The sequence below is a fragment of the Capricornis sumatraensis genome, chromosome 8, assembly GCF_032405125.1.
Source record: "Capricornis sumatraensis isolate serow.1 chromosome 8, serow.2, whole genome shotgun sequence".
Lineage (NCBI taxonomy): Eukaryota > Metazoa > Chordata > Mammalia > Artiodactyla > Bovidae > Capricornis > Capricornis sumatraensis.
Window position 1 is genome coordinate 78,036,817 of NC_091076.1, and position 12,465 is coordinate 78,049,281.

At 52.2% G+C, this 12,465-nt stretch overlaps 1 protein-coding gene and 6 non-coding genes across 8 annotated transcripts; 5 read left to right on the forward strand and 2 right to left on the reverse strand.

The window, feature by feature from the left end:
• The first annotated feature begins 10 nt into the window (after window positions 1-10).
• Window positions 11-83, forward strand: TRNAK-UUU (transfer RNA lysine (anticodon UUU)). Its single transcript has one exon. It is a non-coding gene; the product is annotated as a tRNA-Lys (tRNA).
• Window positions 84-677: 594 nt separating this feature from the next.
• Window positions 678-749, forward strand: TRNAQ-CUG (transfer RNA glutamine (anticodon CUG)). Its single transcript has one exon. It is a non-coding gene; the product is annotated as a tRNA-Gln (tRNA).
• A 424-nt stretch (window positions 750-1,173) lies between these two features.
• On the reverse strand, window positions 1,174-1,255 carry TRNAL-UAG (transfer RNA leucine (anticodon UAG)). The gene has a single exon. It is a non-coding gene; the product is annotated as a tRNA-Leu (tRNA).
• A 500-nt stretch (window positions 1,256-1,755) lies between these two features.
• On the forward strand, window positions 1,756-1,842 carry TRNAR-UCU (transfer RNA arginine (anticodon UCU)). Its single transcript is given in 2 exon segments — window positions 1,756-1,792; window positions 1,807-1,842. It is a non-coding gene; the product is annotated as a tRNA-Arg (tRNA).
• Window positions 1,843-2,402: 560 nt separating this feature from the next.
• Window positions 2,403-4,878, reverse strand: HES7 (hes family bHLH transcription factor 7). 2 transcript variants are annotated; one of them, XM_068979070.1, is made up of 4 exons: window positions 4,837-4,878; window positions 3,830-3,925; window positions 3,171-3,258; window positions 2,403-2,854 (listed from the first exon to the last, which is right to left on the reverse strand). In XM_068979070.1, the coding sequence occupies exons 1-4, from the start codon at window positions 4,876-4,878 to the stop codon at window positions 2,403-2,405; spliced, it is 678 nt and encodes a 225-aa protein (XP_068835171.1). The 2 variants fall into 2 exon arrangements, with proteins under 2 accessions (XP_068835171.1, XP_068835170.1); XM_068979069.1 differs by having other exon boundaries at window positions 2,403-2,869.
• A 1,641-nt stretch (window positions 4,879-6,519) lies between these two features.
• On the forward strand, window positions 6,520-6,590 carry TRNAG-GCC (transfer RNA glycine (anticodon GCC)). Its single transcript has one exon. It is a non-coding gene; the product is annotated as a tRNA-Gly (tRNA).
• Window positions 6,591-10,531: 3,941 nt separating this feature from the next.
• LOC138084849 (U6 spliceosomal RNA) lies at window positions 10,532-10,641 on the forward strand. The gene has a single exon (XR_011145256.1). It is a non-coding gene; the product is annotated as a U6 spliceosomal RNA (small nuclear RNA).
• Window positions 10,642-12,465: the final 1,824 nt, after the last annotated feature.

Consider the following 12,465-nt stretch of genomic DNA (forward strand, 5'->3'; position numbering starts at 1 on the left):
CTAAGGGAGAGCCCGGATAGCTCAGTCGGTAGAGCATCAGACTTTTAATCTGAGGGTCCAGGGTTCAAGTCCCTGTTCGGGCGATTGCTTTTTTCACTATTCGTTGGTGCACGACAATCTATGGATTTTTCAGTACCGTAAATATTTGTATTCCTTCGAACATACATAACAGAGGAAAAGAATAACGCAAGTTTGTTAGATGGTGTTAAGAGGGAACGAAATTAAAGTGAGTCAGGGATTTATTCAGAAGGCAGAAGGAATGACAGTGGAGTGAGAGCAGAGATGTTTTAGAGCAGTACATAATGCGAGCCATACGTGTGAATTTAATTTTATTAGGAGCCACACATTAAAAAGAGTACAAAGAAATAGGTGAAATTATTTTTTGAAATTAATTTTAGTAAGAATTTATGTAACCCAAAATATCCTTATTTTATCATGTAATCAGTATTTTAAAATTATTAATGAAATTTAAACTTTTTTTCATACTGTCGTTTAATTACGGTGTGTATTTATAATGAAAGCACATTTAGATTCATATTTCAGGTGCTTGATAGTGGTATTCATCTTACCCAACAACTCCGTTTATTTTGCTTTAGTTCCTGAGAGTGGCAAAGTAGAAGCAGACTAGGAAGTTTGATAATATATACATAGTCTCCAGAAAACCGTGGAGTGTCGTTGGTTCCATGGTGTAATGGTTAGCACTCTGGACTCTGAATCCAGCGATCCGAGTTCAAATCTCGGTGGAACCTTTATGTTTTCACTCAATACCAGTGTGTTCTATTGTATTATTTATGAGTTTTGTGTACGATATTCCCTTATGTTCTGAAAGGATCTAAAAGAAAATTACGTTGGATCTTACCTTTTCAGCTTTCCAGACTAGATAATTCGAGCCTCTACCGCGCCGTTAGGAGAATTTACAGAGTCACTTCAATATATAGCAAATTGTACTAGTTTTGAATATTATCTTATGACATGTCAAAGCGGAGATCGATAATGGAGATCCGAGATTTTTTTAGAAGTTTCCATTTTGTATTAATTTGGGGCTGGGATGCACACTTAAGTTCTGTCTGGAATACAAGTTGGTGAGACTGCTACCAGGAGTTTTCATAAAACTAAATAATATTCTACAAAGAACTTCCTGAATGGTGCTTAAACCTAAGAAAAATTGTGGTCTGGCAGCGGTGGGATTCGAACCCACGCCTCCGAAGAGACTGGAGCCTAAATCCAGCGCCTTAGACCGCTCGGCCACGCTACCTGCGTGGGGGACAGCGGTCCTCACAGTCCTCCTAAGAGACTAGAAGGGAGGGGGTGGCCCTACGAATCCTAAATTGGCTGCTTTTCTTCAAAGAATTATGGAGATTCCTTCGGACAGTAGAGCAGCAGATGACAAAGCAGGCTGACCAGAAGAAACAAAGGCACACAGAAATTAACAACAAAACAGGTTTATTCTTACGGATGAGGCCACATCCGGGAGTGGGGTGCGCCTGAACTAGAAGCATTCCCCAGACCTGCAGCTGGAGCTCCATACTCGCTGGCTGGCTCATATTCCGTTGCGCTGTTTCCTCCACCCTTGTGCTTCCTCACTCCCACTTCGTTCACTCGCTTTGCGCACGCTACCTCTTCCATCGAGGCCTCTGAAGTCCAAACCTCGCGCTCCTGCCACGCCCCGCCCAATTCCCTCACAGCCCTCCCCCTCCCCCCGCCCTCTTCCCATTCTAGTACCCGTAAGCTGTCAGACGCTGCCGCCCGCCAGGTGGCTCTGTGGCGCAATGGATAGCGCATTGGACTTCTAGTGACGAAACAGCGATTCAAAGGTTGTGGGTTCGAATCCCACCAGAGTCGATTTTATTTTATTATTATTTTTTCTTTTCCTCTTTATCCGGCTTTTTCTTAAAAGGCTCCCACCCTTCTCCCCCTACCCTATCTCAGCTGGTTTCAGTTCCCACCTCAGCCTCCGCTCTGCTCTCTTCTTTACTTACCTGTCTGCCCCGGGGCTCGGGCCGAGGAGAGCAGGACTGGGGGCGGGAAACAGAAGGGGAGGGAAAGTGGGCGTGGACGCCGAGATAAAGGCAGGCCCCTGGCTCGGGGACACACGGGGATTTGATAACCACTTTATTCCATGCACTAGGGACTCGGGAAGGGTCTGGGGCTGGGCTGGGGGCAGAGGGTACAATCCTAGACGCCGGGGGGTCGGGGTGGGGGGCAGGGAGAAGGGACAGGAACCAGGGAAATATATATTTATATAGATACTCTAATATAAACCACATCTCACCCGCGCGCGGCGCCCGTGCGCCCCGCCGCCCTCCCCAACACCTCACCCGGACGCCCGGGTCCCTCTGCTGCCCTCGGGCTGGAGTCTCTACCCCTCCCCCCAGCCCCGCCCCCACCCCACCCCTCAAAGCTCAGGGCCAAGGTCTCCAGAAAGCGGGCGGCGGGGGCGGCGGGGCCTTGGGCGCCCCGTCTTGTCTGTGAGGCGGCGGCGGCGGCGGCAGCAGTCCGGTGAGGGGGGGCGGCGCGCCGGAATCACCGGCTCGAGGGGAGCAGGGGGACGGGGACCGCGCGCAGCGCGGGCTGGGGGGGCCCTTGTGAACTGGGGGGCGCTGGTGGAGCGCGGGGCCGGGCGCTGGGGCGGCGGGGTCCAGCGGTAGGCGCGGCGCGGGGGGCCTGGGTTCTCCCGGTTCCGGCCGGGGAGGCTTGGGGCGCAGGTAACCGTGCAGCGCGGAGAAGAGCTGGGCGCGCGCGGCCGGGCTGGCGTCTTGCGCAAAGGCCGCCAAGCGTAGCAGGCACTCGCGGAATCCCGACAAGTAGCAGCTGGCGAGCGCCTCGGCGTCCTGGGCTGGGGATCGGGGAACCCCTGAAGGTGCGGCCGGCGGGAGGACCGGCGGGCCGGGCAGGGGGTCCCATCGGGGGAGAGGGAAAGGGGCGGGGCGCAGAGATACCGAAGCCGGACAGGCGCAGAGACAGAGACAGGAAGCCAGATGGACAGAGGGAGAAAAGGAGGGAGACACAGAGACAGACACGCGCGGGTGTTATTATTAACCTCGCCTCGGAGCAGAGCCTGCCACTCCCCAAGCCCACCGTCCTCCGCGGGGTCCTCCCCGTCTACCCAGACCCGGGCCCCAGTGAAACCCCCCGCTCCCTCCCTCCGCTGCCCCACCCCCGCGCTGTACCCGGGCGCTCCACCCGGCTTCGCTCCCTCAAGTAGCCCACGGCGAACTCCAGTATCTCTGCTTTCTCCAGCTTCGGGTTCCGGAGATTCTACAGATGGGAGGGGAGGGCGCAGAGACAGAAAGGGGTGGGGAGAGAGGGGGAAAGTGGCAGGGGGAAGAAGGGAGGGGGATGCGGGAGCTGGGGATGCCCCCGGATCGCGTTTGCGCGCGGACCGCAGAGTGCGCTACGGAACACCGAGTGGAGATGACCAAGAACGGTCCTGGCCCACCCTGAGACGAAACTGTCCAAACCGAGGGGATGAAACCAACCCATAGTGCGAGGAGGGGATTTGAACAGCAAACCTAGGGAGTGAAATTAACCACCCCGCTGCCTATCTTGGGGAGGGGTCGGAGGTTGGGGGGAGGAAGGAGAATTTACAGACCCAAAGATTGAAACTGACTGACCCTGGGAGTGAAATTTAGAGCCGGGTGTTGAAACTTACAGACCCTAGGGGTTGCGATGCAGATCGCGTTCTGAGAGCGGGAAAGGGGGCTGGGCTGGAATTCCAAGGTTCCTTGGGGCCAGGGTCTCCAAAGCATCAAATGTCCCTACCCAAGCGGGAAGCCCTGGGACGCGAGGACGGAATGTTTAGGGGCGGGGTGATGGCAGAAGAACTGACCTGGTCCCGGGTCCGCTCCAGCAGCAGCAGCCTCAGTTCTTCCAGGCTGCGGTTGATGCGGTCCCGGCGCCGCTTCTCCACGAGCGGCTTCAGCATCTGCGACCAGCAGGAAAGGGAGAGCGGGGCCGACCCGACCGAGACTCAGCGCGGCCGCGGGGGCGTCGGGATCCCGCCGCTGGGATAGGCCGGCCTCCACCCCTTCCCCAAGACCCCAGAGAGGCTAGGGCCAGGCCCATTCGACCCCTCTCCAATCCCCCTCCCAACGCCCCTGGAGTGAATTTCTGTAGCTCGCCTCCTCTCTCTCCCGGGTCTTCTGCTTTCTCCTCTCTCACTCTTGTCCTCCCTCCTCCCCTCTCTGTGTCTTTCTTCCTCCTCCTCCTCCTTTCTCTCTACGTCTCCGTCTCGTGCAGTCTTTCTCTGTCTCAGTGGAGAACTTTGGGGGCCCTCTTTGCGCCCAGACGCGTGGGCCGCAAGGTGCCGGGCTGAGCTGGCGGCCCTGAGTGTAGAAAGGGAGACACCCAGCGCGCCCGCGCCTCCTCCCCTCCCTCTAACCCGTGTGTGCGGTCACCCTTCTCCACTGGTTCTGAAGTCTTCCACCCGGGCTCGGGCCTCTGGAACCTTCTCTTACAAGGCTGCATTGGGCCAGCGCCCTCTCACAGCCCGCATGGAGCGAGTGCCCATCCTCTCCGATTTTTATTTCCACCCTCCTCCCTTAGCTCTGTGCTCCTCCTGCTTATTTTACTCAAATTCTGCCGCCGCCCACCCCGACCCCTCGAAGGCACAAGGTGTCAACTGCCATCACCCACACCCAGACCTCTGCCTCTGCCGCCCACCCAGTAACAGCTCTTACGCTGACCCCTTCTCCATAGTTTGCAGTTTCCTCCCCAGCCCCTGGCTCCTTGGGTTCCCCCTTCCTGCCCCGCGTCTCCAGCCTCTTCCCTGACCCTCAGGGACCCTGTCCCCTCCTCAGTCCAGGGACCTCTGCTCCCTCCCCGCCCTCCTCTCACCTTGGGGCCGTCCCTATTCTCGGCTCGATCCCGGGTGACCATCGCTCCTCCGGACCCTAGTGTGGACCGAGTCTCCGCTCTCCTTGAGCCTTATATCCTGCAGGCCCCGAGTAGGGGGGAGGTTAGGACCCGGGCCCGCCCCTTCAGGATCCCACAGGACTCGACCCTGAGCACGAGGCTCCCGGAAAGGGGAGGGGCACAAGGGGGCGGGGGGAAAGGTGGAAATGGCCTGGGAGTGTGGGAAATGAGGGGCCGGTGCGGCACCGGCTGGTTTAAGGACCATAAGGCTGTATAATGAGGCGGGAACCTAGCTGAAGGGAAGTTATTAGAGAAGAGGGAGTTGGAGTAATTTGGGGATAGAACTCAGGAAGGGAGTTCAGAGTTCCCCCACCCCGCACCCGTTCACTATTTGTTTTCTTGGGAGCTCACTGTACCCCCACTAATACTGAAATTTAAAAAAGTTAGCACCCCTCAGCCCCTAAGCTGGATCCTATACACCTTTCCCCCAAAGTCACCTCCTACTTGGGATAGTCACCTGAGTGTGCTGGCTGGATCTAATTCACCAGGGACTTTGTCTGGAGGTGGAAGAAGCTCTGTGCGATCTAAGTCAGTCATATTCAGTTCCCCCAACATCTATGCACTCATTGTGACCACTGGGCACCGGTCTAGGCTGGGACCCTTCATGCTGAGATACAGGCTGGAAGCCTGGTTTATCCCTGCAAGTTTCAGTGGGAAAGAGGATGTGTTGTCAAGTAGCTATTTTAGACGGACGGTGAAGTAGGTGATCAGGGAAAGGGCCATCATGAGGGATGGCTAGACTGGAGCAGGCGGAAGCCTCATGGAAGAGGTAGGGAGGCTTCGAAGCACCGGTGGAGAGATCTTTCCAGTTAGAAGTATTTGATTAAAAACTAATCATAGGAGATTCAGGCCCGGGGCTGCCAGATGTGCTCCCGGGTTCTTCGCTCCTCCGGACCTCTCGTGATTATAGGGGAGCAAAGAGCAGGCAGTTTTCTTTAAAAGATAAAAAAGGGAACAGAATAAAGGGGATCAACACCCACCTCAAACCAAGAGCATGACACAATGCGGAATGATGCCGAGAAGATAAAATCAGAGACTTAACGGGTCGACAAGAATACCAGGGACGGACACAAAACAGGGTTGGAGACTGAGTCAGAAGACAGCTTCGTAGTAAGAGACGGATGGGGTTCCTCCGAGCCCTCCCAGCTCCCGTTCACAACTTGGTTTTTTCACGAAGCTTGCCTTGGCAAAGTCCGAGCTAAAGGAGCTCAGACCTTGGGGAGGGCGCTCCCATTTGCAGTCAGGAAGCCCAGCACATGCCACCTCCCGCTACCTGAGCCAAATGGGAGCGCAGATGTATGGCCTCAGAAGCCCCCGCTGCCCCCCTCCTTGGGAACCTGGGCTCGGGCTGAGTTTTTGTCACCTGCACGCGAGGCTCGGGGTCCCGGGCAGTTCGCACCCGGGTGTGGGGCCGCCCCTGGCCATATGGGGCAACTTTATGGCCGGGTGACCGGATCCAGGCGGAAGGAAGGATGGCTCGGGGCTCCACCCACGTCTACTATTGGGACTGTTACTCTGCCCTGCCCCTGGCTAGAAAGCCGCTTGGAGACGGTCACCACGGTGCTTTACAAGATGAGACAGGTCCAGGAGACTTTGGTTACCTTTGCATTGGTGGTTCAGTGGTAGAATTCTCGCCTGCCACGCGGGAGGCCCGGGTTCGATTCCCGGCCAATGCATCAGTTTTTTTTTTTTTCCGTTCCATCGAAGATGTCTGTATTTCTTGTTTAAGATTTCTACCAAATATTAATATTTAACTTTTCTACTCTGTGTCAAAGTATGAGGCTTTGGGTCGAGACCCTGATTCCGAACGTCCTCACACTCCCATCCTCCCAGCCTGGGGTGGCTGTCCACAACCCTCTTTCTAACCCCCCTCCCCGCCCGCACCTCCGCAGGCGTGACCCTGAGAAAGGACCGCGCGCTGGGATCCCTGCCCCGGGGGTCCTTTCAGCCCTCCGCGGGGGAGGCGCGAGGTCGTCCCTGCCCTTAAGCTCTAAGACTCTGGCTTTTCTTTCCTTTCCTCTTCCTCGCTCTTTCTCTTATTTTCTGTCCTCTGGAACCCGGTTTCTTTTTCTAAGTCCACGGTCACGGCCTTTTTTTGTCCCGCCGTCTTTCAGCGTCTCTGTCTCCCTCTTTTTCACATTATTTCCAGGTCTCCTGACTTCTGCGCTGGCTCTCTCTGGGTCTTGCGTGGTCTCTGCATGTCTGCCTCCCGGTCTCTGGGATGGTCCCTCCAGTACTCCGTGGCCGCCCGGCCCTCTGCGCTCCCACGCTCCGGCTACCCCCTGGGAAGCTCGCTCACACCTCCAGGTTCCTGCCACTCCCCGCCCGCCCCTTCCCAGCCGCTTTGATCCCGCACGCGTCGGGTCAGCAGGTGGCCGGGCTCCCGCCGACTGCCGCGGCCACTTGTGAGTGAGGGCAGGGAGCCGGGTCCCTCGGGCTCCGGCGCTGGTTTTCCACCGTCTTCTGCCCTCGGCCTCCCTCCGCGCCCCTCCTCCGGCCGCGGGCTTAGGCTGCTGCGGGCCCGCGTCTCTGGGCCACTGAATCCGGGGTCTGCGTCTTGTTTGTCTCGGTCCCTCTCTCAGGAACTCGCCCGGAGTTCGTATCTCTGTCTCTGGATCCTGACTCCTGTCTCCTTCAACTTCATCTGGGCTAGGCTCGAAGTCTTTCTTTTCCGCCTCTGGATTGTGTGAGCGACTGGGAATTCTCTCTTCTCAATTCTAAGCCATAACAGTGGGCCCTAGAAGGAAACTCTAGAACAGTCTGGGCATTTGTATGTCTATGTGAGCAACCCCTGTACTCAAGTCACGAAGCCGCTATTTCTGGCAGGCCTCTTGTGCACCAAGTGTTGTTAGGCTTGAGGGTACCTTGCATCTGGACTCTCCTGCTGCTTACATTATGGTGGGTGAAGGGGAGACAGACAATGACTAAGAAAACCGAAAGTAATATAAGATGGCTACGAGGGTGGGGGAGGGGCAGCCAGTCATGGCAATGACTTGAGAGTGCAGGGCTAGTTTACTCTGGTGATCATTTAACAGGGAAACTTTTGTGTTCTATAACAATCACTAAAGAGATGTTGCCTATAAGCTTAAGTTACACATTATGGCCCATCTTTGGGAGCCCTGCCTCCCAGGTAATGAGCATTAAGTTAAAACACCTTTGTTTAGCTCCCAGGAAACATCCTAACCTGGCCTGCCTGTCAGTGCCTACAGGAAGAAATTAACACAGTTCTGATCAGAACCAAGAAATGTTTAACTTTATTTCTTCCCTTTTTTGGTATACAAGAAGCCTGAATTCTAACTCAGGCCAGATGGTTCTTTGAAACAGGAGTCCACCATCTCCTTGGTCTGCTGGCTCTCCGAGCAAAGTAGTTATTCCTCGCTCCCTAACAACTGTCTCTCATTTTATTGGCTTGTAGCTACAAGCAGTGGGAGCTCCAATTTGGTAAGCCAGTAAAGAACCTTGCTGATCATGGCCACCTGAGCCTGGTTGGGGACTCCTCCAGTAAGCTGCCAGGACCCCTTGTCCAGAGGATCTGCCCTTCAGAATTCCCTGGAACAGCATGGAGTGCCCTAGCACTTGACAGCTGGATGGACATTTGAGAGCTAGCAGGCTCCATACTGTTGGGTAAGTCACTCTGGTGTCTACAGCCATAAACCTTATTTCCTCTTTCTTTGGGACTTTTTCTCTGCAATATGCCAATTTGTTTTGTATTTGAGTAAGTACCTTGTTGGAGAGAGGCAAGCGTTGTTGAACTTTTACCTGGTTTGTGAACTGGTTCCTTAGTTTCTTTGGATGCTAGCATTTTTGTGTGCCATTTTGGGGGGGGGGTCTTGTATTTCTGTATTTTAAAATGGGAGGAGGGACTTCTTGGTAGTCCAATGGCTAAGAATCTGCCTTGCAATTCAGGGGACACGGGTTTGATCACTGGTCAGGGCGAATTAGCAGCAGCAGCAGCAGCAGGGAGCTAGGGGATGCTACATGCCTCGGAGCAACTAAGCCCACTGGTGTACCACAACTACTGAAGCCTGTATGCTGCAATGAGTCTTAGTTGCAGCCAAATGAATAAAATAAACAATTTTAAAAACATAAAAATAAATGGGGAATGTTTCAGCTATCTCTAAAGAAAGTCCTCTGATATACATTTTGGATAAATGATCTGATTACAGCCGAGAACTGAGAACTCATGAGTGTGAAGAATATATTTTACTGAAGCAATGCATGGCCACAGTACCTGTTAGGATCTCTAAAAGGGGTTTAGGCACAGTTATCTTGGGCCCCTGTGCACCAAGTACTGCTACCCTTGCTGTGTTAATTATGTTATTTGCAGTCTCCTGTGTCATTGGTATATGTAAAACCCCAAGACCGAACTTGAGGGTCTATTAGGGTTTTCTGTTGTCTTTTGGGTTTTATATTTCATTTTGTTTGGTACTATTTCTCTATTTACAACCAAATTAATTTTGTGATATTTAAAGCTTTTTACTGATGTCAAATGGAAGAAAGTAACAATGGGGGGGGGGGTGGAAATCTGTAGAACATTCCCAGAGAGAAGAGAAAGATTCCACAGGATTCCTAAAATCAGCAAAAGCCCCATCCCAGAATTCAGCCCAGTTGGTTGATACCAAAGCAACAAGTCATCCTTCGGATAGTTAGAAATGGTCAATTGCTATTTATGGTTTTATGGTGGCTATTCTGGGAAGCAGTAGGGAAGAATAACAAAATCCTTTATGTGTAAGCATTTGTGCTATTACATCAGGGAAAATAAGAAGGGGAAGGGAATGGGAGTGAGAATGTGTTGCTTCAAACTTTATCTCCTAAAGCCAAGCAAGCTGTCTTAGCCACTCCAGGTGTTATACCAAAAAATCCACTCATTTTACCACCTTCTGTTCCTACCTAGCCCCTAATTCCTGACTGGGGCTCAGGACTTCACCTTCTCATAGGGATCAATTAGGAAATCCTGTGTCTGCAACCCACTCCAGTATTCTTGCCTGGAGAATCAAATGGACAGCTGCAGTCCATAAGATCACACAGAGTCAGACAACTGAAGTGCCCTAGGACGCACACAGGCACGTGTTAGTTTCTGGGGCACAGGGACTTAGTCTGGTAATATAAGACCCAACAGTGCACCCAGTTTGGGCCAGAAGCCACCCCTGGAGCAGGATGATTTCTCTTAGGTTATCTCATAGCAGGCCTGCAAATGACCAGCTGGCCAGGCTTCTCAGACTTGTTTAATTGGAAAGATGGAAACCCTCCTTTATAGGGAGAATCTGCTATACCTGAAGCACACTTGACCCCTGAACCAAACTGGAACCCTAGTGAGAGGAGAAGGGCCTTATGAGAGCATCACTTATTAGTGCATCTAGACAGGGCCTTGCAAAGGAGAACCAAAGAAAAGAGTCTGAACAAAATTCAAGAAATTCAGCAAAACAAACGAAAGCCTTTCTGAATTTTTGCAAAGGATTTATCAGGCCTACAAACATTATACTATGCAGATCCCAAGGCCCCTGAAAATATTAGAATGTGCCTCAGATATTAGGAGAAAGTTGCAGAGATGAGATGGGGCATTTGAAATGAACCCTTCTCAATTGATAGATGTTTCTTTTACACTGTTTAACAAGGAGTGCATGCTTCGGCAGCCCATATACTAAAATTAGAATGATATAGATAATATTAGCATGGCCCCTGTGCAAAATGATAACAGGCAAATTCAATGATTTTTTTTTTTTTTTACTATACTTCAATAATTTTTTTTTCTTTTTTAAGAAAAAGATTCCTCATTCCCAGTGCAGACAACCAGGATTCAATACATAGTCAGGGAACTAGATCCCACAAGCCACAACTAAAGATCGCTCGTGCCACAACTAAGACCTGGTACAGCCAAATAAACAAATTTTTTTTAAAAAAAGAATGAATCAAGCAAGCTCATTGCTTGAGGGGAGAGTGCTGCAGCTCCTTTGAGGAGAAAGAAGGTATGAAATATTTATTTTGGAGAATAGGAAAGCAAACCTTCTAGGATAGAATAGGATTTCTAGGCAGGTTGCCAGTCCATTTGAGATGTGCCATCAAAAATTACAGTTTCAAAGGTGAATTCACCATGAAGCCAATGAAATGTACACTTTAGGACCCCTCACTTAAACACACCTCTGTGAGGGTCCTAGCAACCCTCACATGACCATATGCTTCTATAAAATTGGCCAAAATAGATATTTTAACTGCAAATGGTAAAGACCACTGTCTGTTTTCACTCCCAACTTCCCCTCTGTCACACAGTCCCCCTGTGTTGAAATGGCTGTGGGCATTTGGGGATATGTAAATTGCTAATTCAGTTACTGTGGTTCCCAGTCACTTCCACACAAAGTTAGCGCAGCCATCCTGCTGTGGGAATGGCTTCCAAGGAAACTCCTGTCACCTGTGCCCACTCACTAGACTTCTGCCTTGCAAGTGCAATGCCAGAGGGCACAGGTGACATGAATGATCCAGGGGCTCTTGTCAACTATAAGTACATGGGTGGTAGAGGGAAAAATGAGATTTGAGATATACAAAGTCAGGAGCCAGTCTCTTGAGAGTATTAGAGGCGTGTAGGCAGGCAATTAGTTAATACCAGTAAGTTATTTTTTCTGGTCTTTGTTTCACTGTAAATATTACTTTTTGTACCTAGTTTAACATTATTTTCTTTAAAAGCTCTCACCCCTGCCCCAAACAACCATATACACTTCAGGCTGGTTGTGAGACCAGTTGGACTGGTTGGGTGATTGTTCTCCAGCTATTCCTCCTGGAGGGCACTTCCAAGGGCATTTCCAGGGTCTAAGGGGATGGGATGGGGTCTGTGGATGACACATCTCCATGTCAGTGCAGGCCTGTGTGCATGTCCCTTTGTGGTTGTGTCTATGTATGAACATAGCTTGTGTATGAGTGTCTGGGCCTCTAGCCTCTTCCTGGACGCCGGCTTAACACCGGGCAGCATCTGGGCTTGGGGGAAGGGAGCTCGTGTCCCACACGCGCTGGGGCCCTAGGGAGGCGGAGGCGGGGAAGGAACGGAGACTGCACAGCTGGCCTAGTGTGGCGCTTCCCCTCCCCCGCTGTGACGTCTTCCTAGGCCTGGGATCCGAGGCGCAGCTCCTCCCACTTTGTTCTTCAAAGAGCAGGCTGGCTTCCTGGGACCCCCTGGTTCCTGGGAAGGTGGAGGTGGGGCTCGGGGGCGGAGGGGAGCAGTTCCTGGAGGATTGAAACCTGGGGGTTGGGGGTGGGGAAGTAGGAGGCCCAGGCCCCTGGGCCAAGGGAAGAATCAGGATAGAAGACCTCTGTAGAGCCCCAAACAAAACAGGCAATAATCCCTGCCCTTCTGGGGCACAGGTTCTTGTGGGAAAAACAGTCAAGGGTACATTATACTAAATTTATCGTTTGTCAGTTGGTGATAAGAGCTAAAGAGCAAAGTGAAGCAAGAAAGCGGAGTGGAGATTGGGAATTGTGACTTAAAGGCTAAGATCAGGGAAGGACTCACTGAGAAGGTGAAATATAAAGAGGTGAGGCCAAAAACCCACGTTGCTTTCCAAA

What these genes read in the sequence shown, in the direction of transcription:
- HES7 (XM_068979069.1), bottom strand. Translation starts at nt 4,878, where the DNA reads ATGGTCACCCGGGATCGAGCCGAGAATAGGGACGGCCCCAAG. An exon ending in AGAATAGGGACGGCCCCAAG is followed by an intron (nt 3,926 to 4,836) that starts GTGAGAGGAGGG and finishes TGCTGGTCGCAG; the next exon opens with ATGCTGAAGCCGCTCGTGGA. An exon ending in TGGAGCGGACCCGGGACCAG is followed by an intron (nt 3,259 to 3,829) that starts GTCAGTTCTTCT and finishes TCCCATCTGTAG; the next exon opens with AATCTCCGGAACCCGAAGCT.